Raw genomic sequence first — 11,856 nt, 5'->3', positions numbered from 1 at the left:
TTTTTAATAAAAATTCCAAATACATAGAATTTTTAATTTAGATTTAACAATAAAGATAAGCAATTTCTTAATTTTATTTGTTGTGTAGATGCTAACATTTCTAAAATGTAAAATTATTTCTTGTGTGCCTTTACGTTTTGAACGAAAAAAATTAATTTTTTACAAAATGAATTGAACTCGAAATGTAATTCAATTGATCAATTATTCATACAATAATCTTTAGAATAAGTCATCTATAAAATTTAGGATACAAATTTTGATATTTGCAATTCCCTTGTCTTTCTTAAGTTTTGACATTCTTCTTAAAAAATGAATAAATTAATATAAAATTTTCTTTTGATATTTTAATGTGTTTTTTAAATTTTAAATATTTTTTAATATTTGAGATTATTAAAATTTAAATTTTGATCACTATATTTAAAAGTATAATATTTTATCAATAGAATTTAGAATTACTGATACATATTTTCTTTTTTAATTATATCAAAATCAAATTTTTTTAGATAACTTTAAGTATTCGAGATCATAAGAATGATTAAATATAAAACTTACATTCTCTTATATTGCAACTAAAATAATTAAAGAAGGTGTGGCCAAACTGATTTTTGAAGTTTTTATCCATAATTAAGGCCTTGAAATGTCACATATTAGAACCTATTCATCTAAAATAATTAAAAAAAAAAAAAACTCAAACATGAAGGATCAATTCTTCCTATCTACAATCTACAATTTGGTTGATAAAAGAATTTTAGCAACTTTGATATATTGGTTAAGTTTAATTGAAATCCTAAAGTTTGATTTAATTATCAATCTATTTTATAATCAAATAATGCATAGGAAAAAAAAAAAAAACACTAACCATATTTTACTCAAATCCTATTCTTTTGTAAGAAATAAGGTTTCCCTTTCCTGCCAACTTTTTTAACCACAAAGTTATTAGTATTTCCCAACTAACTAATAGTTACAGTTAATGTAACAATAAATACAATGATTAATATTGATGAGAATATAAAATTATTTTCTTTGTTGTTTTTTTAAGAAAAGAAGATAAATTTGTGTTATTTATTAATAATTGTGCTTCAAATGTTTCGAAATAATATTTATTTATATTGTTAAAAATATTTTTTTACCATATTCCTATAATTTGATTATATATATTTGTCTTGCTAAATAGTAACAAATACTAATTTAAAATTTGTGTAAATTTCATTTAATTTTATATTAATATAATTTATTTAATTTATTATATAAATATAAGAAGTGAAATTTTATTCTTTTTTAACTATTAATTTTAATATATCAAAGAGATGAGAGAGGCAAATTAAAAAAAAGACTTAATCTTATTTTTAAATTTATTAAAATTAATGATTAAAAAAATATAATGTATCTTATTTTTTTCATTAAATATAATTATTATTTAAGTTTTTATAAAAGAGAAAATATTATTAAGATTTAAATTTACTAAATTTCATTTTTATGATTATATGAATAAAATTAAATTTAAGAATTAATTCAGACCTAGAAATCTAGAATTATTAAAATAAAAAATATTAATTAAAAAATCTTATTTAAATTTTTTCAACATATTTGACACACCGAATTATACAAAATATAAAATAATAAAAATAGTGAGCCCAACAACCGCATAATTTTCTGTTCCAATATACTGTCAGGCCCACCCACCTACCCACCACCGAGATTTTCCACGCGCGGCGCGTGGGAAAAGTTGATGCGGTTTTCAGATCTGGTTTTTCAGTATTTGATAGCTACTAACTTCCATGTTGGCTATTATAAATTGGCGACTCTCCACTCCTTCAAATTGTGCCGCTTCCTCCACTGCATTTCTCTCTCTCTCTAAGGAACTCTTCTTTAGTTCTCTCTCCGGTTCAACCTCCGTTAATTACGGTACGGTTCGGTTCGTCCTAGCATTGCTCTCCTTCACTCGTTTCTATTTGCTCTTTCCCCATATATCTTCCTTCTCTTCTTTTATTATCCATTAATGGAATCTTACTCGTTTTCTTTCATTCCGTTTCAACTATCTTATTCATGTTCCTTAAAGATTTTAACATTGGTTTTTTTTGTTTGGTCTAAAACATTAAAGATTTCTGTCTCTTTTCACTGAGATCTACTGGAAAGTGTCAGCGTTTCTATTTTCCTGGTGTTTTTCTTTGTGGGTTTCCATTAATATGATTTTGACTTCTCTTTTCTAACTTGGGTTTTTTCATAAACATTACGAAATTGTATTTTTTTATTGAGATCTATTGGTAAGCGTCAGCATTTCAACTATACCAGTTGATTTTCTTTCTGGGTTTTCATTATTATGATTTAAAATTCTAATTTCAACTTGTTTATTTAGAAATCATCAAGTTTTTTCTGGCTAACATCTACTAGAAAGTGTAAGCATTGATCAGTCTTTTTGTTATATATTCAACTTTTTCAGTTGATTTTCTTTCTGGATATTTATTAGTATTTGATTTTTAACTTAAGTTTTTGGAATTATTAAATAATCTGTGTTTTTTGGTGAGATCTATTGGTTGCTGTTAGCATTTGATTAGTTTTTTTTGGCTTGTCTTTTTTGTTTTGTCTGTTTATGAAAGTAATTTAATAGATCCAATTATTTGGGGTTTGGAATTTATAGATCTAGTGTTTAATCACTGGTTTCTCGCTATAGATCTAAGGTGAAGTGGTTTCCGGGATGTTTTTATCTTATGTTAAAGCTTTTAGATCTGCATTTTGTTTGGTTATTTATATAAGGGTGTCTTTATCTGTGATTGTTCTGGACTCCTAGATTACTAAATCATGCGTGCCAATTGAGATCTTGAATTTAAGCGCATTTTGCCTTTTTACTAATTGCAGTTATTGTAAGATCCTTTTCTAGTTAGTTGGCTCAAACTTCAATTTATGTTGATTTTTTTGAAGCCAAGTTTTTTGCTTTCATGTTCACATCTTTTAGGCAAATATATATGGTTATGTTTTTTAGCTCATAACTTCCAAAAACATTAATTCATGTGAGCTTTTGATCTTAATCAATGCTGAATTACTGATACATCATGGATCTTAGTTATGATTCCATTGATTTTCAATTCAGGAATTTAGGACATGCAAAGTTGTTGTCTTTTATATCTGATTTTATATAATGAAGCTGAATTTTGTCTGTTCTTTTATTTGATTCAGAAATGGCTTCCCACATTGTTGGATATCCCCGCATGGGACCCAAGAGGGAGCTTAAGTTTGCTTTGGAATCTTTCTGGGATAAGAAGAGCAGCGCCGAGGACTTGCAGAAGGTTGCAGCTGATCTCAGGTCATCCATCTGGAAACAGATGGCTGATGCTGGGATCAAGTACATTCCCAGCAACACTTTCTCTTACTATGATCAGGTTCTTGATAACACATCAATGCTCGGAGCTGTTCCACCTAGATATGGCTGGAATGGTGGTGAGATTGGATTTGACACTTACTTCTCCATGGCCAGAGGAAATGCCTCTGTGCCTGCCATGGAAATGACCAAGTGGTTTGACACCAACTAGTAAGTTGCCATTCTTGGTCATACTTTATTAGCTTTGTTGTGCATGCTGAGTTTTCTGATTCTAATTCTTATATGCTGTGCAATGTGCTGTTTCAGCCACTTCATTGTTCCTGAACTGGGACCCGATGTTAGCTTTTCTTATGCATCTCACAAGGCAGTGGATGAGTACAAGGAAGCTAAGGCGGTATGTTCTTTGAGTCCAATTTTTCTATATATTATAACAATGTAGATTTTTTTTCTGTCATGAATACTTGTGCTAGTAGCTCAGTTAGGAATTAGAGGTAGGTATCATGATGTATGTTAAGATTATGTAAGTATAGATGTCAAATGAAATTAGAGCAGTGACATGCATATCTTTTCATGACATAGAATTGTGATGGAAATTGTAGGATTTATAAGTTGTTCGAAATGCTTGAAAGTTTATAATGGTCTGAATTTGGGATTGCTTCAAGGCTTTGGACCTAACTGATAAACGTCTTTTAGCGTACTTTCTTCTATGCAATGGCTTAGAACACTTGGTTAACTGGGTCATGGTTCAGGGAATGGTTTCATTTTTGCCATTATTTTGCCTGAGACTTTAGTTACTAGTTTATAGCTCTCTAGAATTGTATTCTTGTACGATCGATTTTTTGAGAATGTCCTGAGTGAGACTTGGAGTACTAATTAGACCCACTTGATTATGGTACCCCATTTTTATCATATGTTTTATGCTTCTCATTTGTTGTTTTTTATTCTTATAATGAAACTTTGAAGCTGATACTCTGTCCCTCATGCAGCTTGGAGTAAACACTGTCCCAGCCCTGATTGGCCCTGTCTCATACTTGTTGCTGTCTAAACCTGCAAAGGGTGTTGATAAGACCTTTTCTCTTCTATCTCTCCTCCCCAAAATCCTTCCTATCTACAAGTAAGAGTTGGTTCTCTTTTTGTCTTTGTGTTTTTATTAATATAACTGCTCTAATTTGCTATTATATAATTGAATCTCTCTACAGGGAGGTTATATCTGAGCTTAAGGCAGCTGGTGCTTCCTGGATTCAGTTCGATGAACCCACCCTTGTGTTGGATCTCGATTCTCACCAATTGCAAGCATTCACTGCTGCTTATGCTGATTTGGAATCTACTCTCTCTGGCTTGAGCGTTCTGATTGAGACCTACTTTGCTGATCTTACTGCTGAGGCATACAAGACCCTCATTGGATTGAAGGGTGTTAGTGCTTATGGTATGGATTTGGTTCGTGGAACCAAGACCATTGATTTGATCAAGAGTAACTTCCCTGAGGGGAAGTACCTCTTTGCTGGAGTTGTTGATGGAAGGAACATTTGGGCCAATGATCTTTCTTCTTCTCTTAGCACCTTGCAGGAGCTTGAAGCTGTTGTGGGCAAAGGTATTCTATTTTCATTTGCATTTTATGGCTTGTAATTGCATGGTGAATATTGCAATTTTGTTATTTATAATAGACTGATATCTGTCAATTAATTTTCTGATGTGTAGACAAACTTGTGGTGTCCACCTCCTGTTCACTTCTCCACACTGCTGTTGATCTAGTAAATGAGACTAAGCTGGATGATGAAATCAAATCCTGGCTTGCATTCGCCGCCCAGAAAGTTGTTGAAGTCAATGCACTTGCCAAGGCATTGGCTGGTCAGAAGGATGAGGTATCTCCTTATAATTTTGCCACTTGGTTTTGCTAGTTTTCTAAGAACTAGGATAGAATCTCTGGATGGGCCTTAAGCCTTCTGGGATGGTCTTTTTTTTGTCTTTGATGCTTTCTCAGGATTAAGATGACATCATTGTCACTTACTAGTTATTCAACTATGTTCAGGCCTTCTTCTCTGCCAATGCTGCTGCTCAGGCTTCAAGGAAGTCCTCCCCACGAGTGACCAATGAGGCTGTTCAAAAGGCTGTAAGTGTTCTAAAAAACTAAAATTCGAATTGTCTTTCAAGTGACTGCTCTGCAGTAATCTTTTCATTGTGAAACTCTTTCTTCGCTTACCATGTTTTACTTTGCTTGCATTCCCAGGCTGCTGCTTTGAAGGGCTCTGACCACCGCCGTGCAACTAATGTCAGTGCTAGACTGGATGCCCAGCAGAAAAAGCTTAACCTACCAATCCTCCCCACCACAACCATTGGATCCTTTCCTCAAACCTTGGAACTCAGGAGAGTTCGTCGTGAATTCAAGGCTAAAAAGTGAGTTAATCCGGGAATTTTCCTTGATATCTTTCTTATAAAATGTCACATTTTACTCTTCTTTTAACTAGTGTGCTCTTATTCCCTTCAGGATCTCTGAGGATGATTATGTTAAAGCCATTAAGGAGGAAATTAAGAAGGTTGTTGACCTTCAGGAAGAGCTTGACATTGATGTCCTGGTTCATGGAGAGCCTGAGGTGAGTGTTCCTTTTTGTTTTGGCCTTTTGCAGTATAAATGGAATATATGGTTAGTTCTTGACAAGCGACTTAACTATTACTTAAAATTGTGCAGAGAAACGATATGGTTGAGTACTTTGGTGAGCAGTTGTCTGGTTTTGCTTTTACTGTTAATGGGTGGGTGCAATCTTACGGATCTCGCTGTGTCAAGCCACCAATCATCTATGGTGATGTTAGCCGCCCGAAGCCAATGACTGTTTTCTGGTCATCTATTGCCCAAAGCATGACTCAACGTCCAATGAAGGGAATGCTAACTGGCCCTGTTACCATCCTCAACTGGTCCTTTGTCAGAAATGATCAGCCGAGGTATGCACGAGAAAACTAATAGGGAAAAAATGGTCAGAAATATTGCATTTCTAGCAGCACTTTTTTACTTTCAAATGTGAATATGTTTTGACATTCTCTGATTGCCATTTCCAGATTTGAGACTTGCTATCAGATTGCCTTGGCCATAAAGGATGAAGTGGAAGATCTTGAGAAGGCTGGTATCAATGTTATCCAAATTGATGAGGCTGCTTTGAGAGAGGGGTTGCCTCTTAGGAAGTCCGAGCATGCCTTCTACTTGAAATGGGCCGTCCACTCCTTTAGGATCACCAACTGTGGTGTACAGGACACTACCCAGGTTTTTATAGTTCCTCCCTTTTCACCTCTCAAAATTTTCTTATTCACGTAATGTTATCTCTATGATCACCATGATTCTCATTGGTCTCATCTTTAAACACCTTACAGATCCACACCCACATGTGCTACTCCAACTTCAATGATATCATTCACTCAATTATTGACATGGATGCCGATGTCATCACTATCGAGAACTCACGTTCAGATGAGAAGCTCCTGTCAGTCTTCCGTGAAGGAGTGAAGTATGGCGCTGGAATTGGCCCTGGTGTCTATGATATCCACTCTCCCAGAATACCATCAACCGAAGAGATTGCCGACAGAATTAACAAGATGCTTGCGGTGCTTGAGACCAACATCTTGTGGGTTAACCCCGACTGTGGTCTCAAGACTCGCAAGTATCCCGAGGTGAAACCAGCCCTCAGCAACATGGTTGCTGCTGCCAAGCTGCTCCGCACCCAACTTGCCAGTGCCAAGTGAGAGGCTCATGAGACATTGGAGATCCCTGCATGATTTATGCCCAAAATGAGAGAAGAAAAATTGAAAGAAATTTCTTTTTTTATTATCATTTGAATAACTGTGTTTCTTGATGAAGTAGTTTTTTTTTTTGGATTTTTTAAAAAATATGTTGTATTTTCGGGAATATATATGCAGCCTTCGATTTATTTTTTAAAGGCACAAAATTTCATGCACTAAAGGTTTAAATCTAACAGCCTAATCAAAGCACCAATACCAGTTTCATCCACTAGTGATCAAACAGATAAATCTAACGGCCTAATTTTTTTTTTTTTTTGTGTGTAAGGCTGTGGATATGGTTTAAATCTATTGCAATAAAATTCAGAAGGCATGATATAGAGAATTGTTATTGAAACAGAGAGCTATAAATAGCTTAGCAGCATACACAATTGTGGCCGTTTCTCCTGTACGTTTGATTCAGACAGCGTATTAAGAAGACCCGGAACATGGTGAAAAATAAGCAGCACGTCAAATTCAGAAAATGAAATGTGAAAATGTTGAAGTTTATCAAAACCAAATATTCATATCTCGAACAGGTCTGCGCATTTGAGTCTGCTCCTTAGATTCATTTCTTGCACGAGATCTCAAGTTAGGAGCTACATATTTTACATTGCCCTCCATTGCAGGTGCCTTGGCTGAAGCTTCTACTAATGCTACCTCTGCATAATGGCTTTCAGAAGGCTGGGATACACCAAGGGCTGTTTCACCAGCCATGTCACCTTCTTGTCCTTGCGGCAAAGACTTTCACTTTCTACACCTCTTTGGTAATGGTGCCTTGGCCGGAATTTCTTCCAATGGTGTCTCTGGATGCTCCTTCAGCTCAGAAGCTTCACTAGTAGAGTCTTCTGTGATATCATCCTCGACCATCATTATCTCCCCTTAATTTACCACCTTTTACCTTTGAGTTTCTATGCAAGTTTCCTCTCCAACTCCAAGTCCTCTTGTGAAACCATGTCAGAATTTGGCATCTTCATTTCAAGAAACTCTTCAAACTTAGTTTTCGATTTTCTTTTCAAATTCTTCTTCGCTTTAACCATCTTTGATTCATTAACATCATGATCTTCCTCTTACTTCAACTCACTAACTCGTTGTACAGCATCGTTTTCTTTAAAAAACTTTGGTGAATTTTCCTTTTTTTTAACTTTAAATCCCCTGATTTTCTCTTCATCCTCCATGATTGCTGTAATCATCAAATTGACATCATATAACAGAAAGAGTGATGCTTCTTGTCACACACTTTTGTCCTCCTAACGATTCTGACTCCTCGATGCTACATATAATTATTGGATAAATTCAATGGCATGGTCCACCAATCCATGGAGGATATTTAACTTCTTAATGAAAATATTTCAATTAAACAAATAAATTATTGCAATTCCAGGCGCAGCAAACACATTTTTCTAACAACAATATAAAATCAAATGTTACCTGGTCTTGAAGCCATGATTGATGTTTTTGCTGAATTTTTGCTAACCAAGATTCTTTTCGCCTTTTACGCGTGACTTACTCTCTGGCAGAATAAGAACAACAAAATAAAAGAAAATTCTTACAATCCTCAAAATAAGAAATAAAAAACCAAATTTACAAAAAAGCAAAAAAAAGTATGAATAATAATGAACTAAACCAAAAAAATCTTGCTTACCCATGATTCTGGTTTAAGCTTAATCAACAGAAAATAAACTGCCAAGACAAGAACAACCAATGTTAGAAGGCATAAACTTTAACAAAGTGGGTTATCAACAAGAAAGTTCAGGAGTCATCAGGATAAAAAGGCAATTATAATTCAGAATAACATTTTTTTTCATTCAAAATCAGAACATGAAATTCAAAGTGGACTAATTAGAATAGTTTACATTACTTATTAATAAAAAAGAGCAACAAAAAATTTAAAGAAAAAAGGAACCTTCTTTTGGGGTTAAATTGCTAAAGCAAGCATTTTTAATCACAGAAATAAACACATAACAAGAGAAAGAGTACCAGGTAGTAAGTGAAGTTGGGATTTTGGATTACAAACCGCCTTGCTTGGTGGGTCTCCAGTGAGGCGGCAAACACGGCGGAGGAGAGCGGAAGAGCGGTGGCTGGATTATAGGGAATCCGATTGGAGAACTCGATTTTCTTCTTTCTTTTAATTTTTATTTTAAAAATTTTTTTTCTTCATTTTTTTTTTAATTGGATTATTTTATTGAAAATCAAGATTGAGTTAGAGACGGATTTCATCTTTTCTTGACTATATATATTAAATTATAGTTTGAAATATTTATTTAATTTAATTTTAATATATATTTTATATTAATAAAATTAGGATTTAATATGTTAATTTATTAAAAATATTATATTTATACATAATTAAGATGTAATCAATCTATTATATAAATTTGATTTATTGATTTTTGTTTAACTTTCATTAATGAAGGTCTGACACGTTATTTTATATATATATATATAATTTTTTTTTTTACTTTTTTATCTTTAATTTAGATAAATTTTATGAAAAAAACATATGTATTTATCCATGTGGCACCTCAATTTACTTTATTTCCTTTCTTTTTTTAATTAAATAAAATTTGAAACCAAATAAACTTATAGATAAAAATAACAAAATAATTCACCTCCTATATAAGTCATTAAATTTATCTTTTTTTAATTAAATAATTACTTTAATTAGAATGTTTACGAAATACTCAATGAGCTTTTTTTTTTTTGTTTGTTATTGTGTTTTTGTCTTTCTTATTAAAGTAATTTTTTGAAAAAAAAAAACTAATAAGGGTATCCACATCTCACCTCATTTGGTTTTTTTTCTTCCGTATTTTTTTTTGTATTTTCTAATTACATAAATTTTGTAATGAAATGTGTCAATTAATAGATATCTTAAAATAATTTGTATCCAATAAATTATAATCTATTTCGATTTGATAAGATATTATTTTTTTAATCAAATTATCTTAAGATGAGTAAAATTCTTAAAAAACAAAAGTCAGATCAAAAGCATATTTATGGTGTTTTGCTTTTAAACATTTCAAAAAATATATATATATAAATATATATTTTATTATTTATTTAATTTCACACATATAAATGTATTGCATTAATTAAGTTTTTTTATCTTAATTTAAAAAATAATTATTTTAAACTGAAAATGATATTTCAATTTAGAATCCTTTGTGAGTTTTTTTTTATTTTTTTATTTTTGTTGTTTGTTTTCTTTTTTCCTATTTTTTACTTTTAAATTTTTTTTTTGTATTTATTCATTTTATTAGATAAATTTAATGAAAAAAAAAACAACAATTAAGATATTGGAATGTCTTTTCTGTTTTTTTTTAGCTTTCCTTTTTTTTAAAATTTTTAATTAGATAAGTTTTATAAAAAAGTTATATGAATAGATATGACGAAACAAAAAATTGTTACCCACAACAACGCGTAAGTATTTTTCTAGTAAAACTTAAAACTACAAGTGATATAAAAAAATAATAACTTCAATGCAAAAATGAAATAATAATTTCAAACTCATAATAATTTTTAAAATCATAAAAAATGAAGATTTTTAGTTAATATAAAATCAATACAAAAATAATTGTATATATTCAAATTTCAACTGTAAATGATATATATACATATATATATATATGTATGTATGTATATATATATATATATTTATTAAATATTTTTTTATTCAATATTTTTCTTTTATATTTTTTATTTTCATACATCTTAGCTAAGATGTTTTAAATACTAATTGATTGAGATGTTTGGTTTAAGGCTGATTTTATTCAACGTTTTCTTTATATTTTTCAACATCTTAGGCAGGGACAGCAATCAAACCCGTCCCCGACGGGTTTCGGTTTGACCCGACCTTATGGGGTCGAATTTTTTTTTTTTTGAATTTTGAGTTTCGGATCGGGTAAAGATAGGGAACAGTCAGGGTTGGATCGGGTTCGGATATGCCTAAAACCCGACCCGACATTATTAAAAAATTATTTTTAATTAATTATTTAATTAATTATTTATATATATATATTTATATAATGATATTTTTAAATATTTATATTAAAAAATAATATTTTATTAATTTCAAGTCGGATCGGGTCGGATACGGTTTACATAATATAAGGTCGATCTAGTATAAAAAAATAAAAAAATCGAATAGGATCAGGTTTGAATTTAATAAATCATAAAATCAAATTGGGTTCGAGGTGAGCAAAACCCGTCCCGAACCCGACTCGATGTCATCCCTAATCTTAGGTAAGATGTTTGAAATATTAATTGATTGTGATGCTTGAGTTAAAGCCGGTTTTTTCCAACATTGTCCTTTTACTTTCATACATCTTAACTAAGATGTTTTAAATAATAATTGATTGTGATGTTTAGGTTAATGTAGGTTTTATTCAACATTTTTCTTTTATTTTCAAACATCTTAGCTAAGATGTTTGAAAAATCAATTGATTGAGATGTTTTGGGTAGTATTTTTGTTTTCAATTTTTTTGGGTCTAAAATGTTGGCTTAAAGGTAAGACCGTTACCGATAGCAAATCTAGGTCAACTATGAATTAAATAAATAGGTATTAATTAGTTACCTCAAGTATCAGTTACTGCTCGAGCCGCGAGAACAAATGAAGCAAGAAAGTATTTGGCACATATATTTTCTTTCTCATTTTGGACGGCATTGTTAGTGACCCAACTATTAATTTATATGATTTTGGAGTTTAGCTCGGTTTCTTTGTATAATTAACCGTGAGATGTGACATTTAATAAATTTAAAATTTAAATTTTAACTTCGAC

General features: G+C 31.5%; 1 protein-coding gene and 1 long non-coding RNA gene across 3 annotated transcripts; one reads left to right on the top strand and one right to left on the bottom strand.

The window, feature by feature from the left end:
* The first annotated feature begins 1,821 nt into the window (after positions 1 to 1,821).
* On the top strand, positions 1,822 to 7,248 carry LOC111295901 (5-methyltetrahydropteroyltriglutamate--homocysteine methyltransferase). Of its 2 annotated transcripts, XM_089769065.1 has the most exons (13): positions 1,822 to 2,264; positions 2,357 to 2,396; positions 3,175 to 3,526; positions 3,623 to 3,710; positions 4,303 to 4,430; positions 4,516 to 4,907; positions 5,015 to 5,178; positions 5,346 to 5,426; positions 5,544 to 5,710; positions 5,802 to 5,907; positions 6,003 to 6,253; positions 6,368 to 6,569; positions 6,677 to 7,248. In XM_089769065.1, exons 3-13 carry the CDS (start codon positions 3,177 to 3,179, stop codon positions 7,043 to 7,045), a joined length of 2,298 nt encoding a protein of 765 aa, XP_089625191.1. In that variant the 5' UTR covers positions 1,822 to 2,264; positions 2,357 to 2,396; positions 3,175 to 3,176; the 3' UTR covers positions 7,046 to 7,248. The 2 variants fall into 2 exon arrangements, with proteins under 2 accessions (XP_089625191.1, XP_022745459.2); XM_022889724.2 differs by lacking the exon at positions 2,357 to 2,396 and having other exon boundaries at positions 1,822 to 1,905.
* A 153-nt stretch (positions 7,249 to 7,401) lies between these two features.
* On the bottom strand, positions 7,402 to 9,347 carry LOC111295902 (uncharacterized). Its single transcript, XR_002690884.2, has 4 exons — positions 9,059 to 9,347; positions 8,724 to 8,761; positions 8,510 to 8,591; positions 7,402 to 8,351 (listed from the first exon to the last, which is right to left on the bottom strand). It is a non-coding gene; the product is annotated as an uncharacterized LOC111295902 (long non-coding RNA).
* Between the last annotated feature and the right edge of the window lie 2,509 nt (positions 9,348 to 11,856).

The sequence above is a fragment of the Durio zibethinus genome, chromosome 12, assembly GCF_047325235.1.
Source record: "Durio zibethinus cultivar Kanyao isolate XHJ-2024 chromosome 12, ASM4732523v1, whole genome shotgun sequence".
NCBI classification, from domain to species: Eukaryota; Viridiplantae; Streptophyta; class Magnoliopsida; order Malvales; family Malvaceae; genus Durio; species Durio zibethinus.
This window is presented reverse-complemented; position numbering and strand designations above follow the sequence as displayed.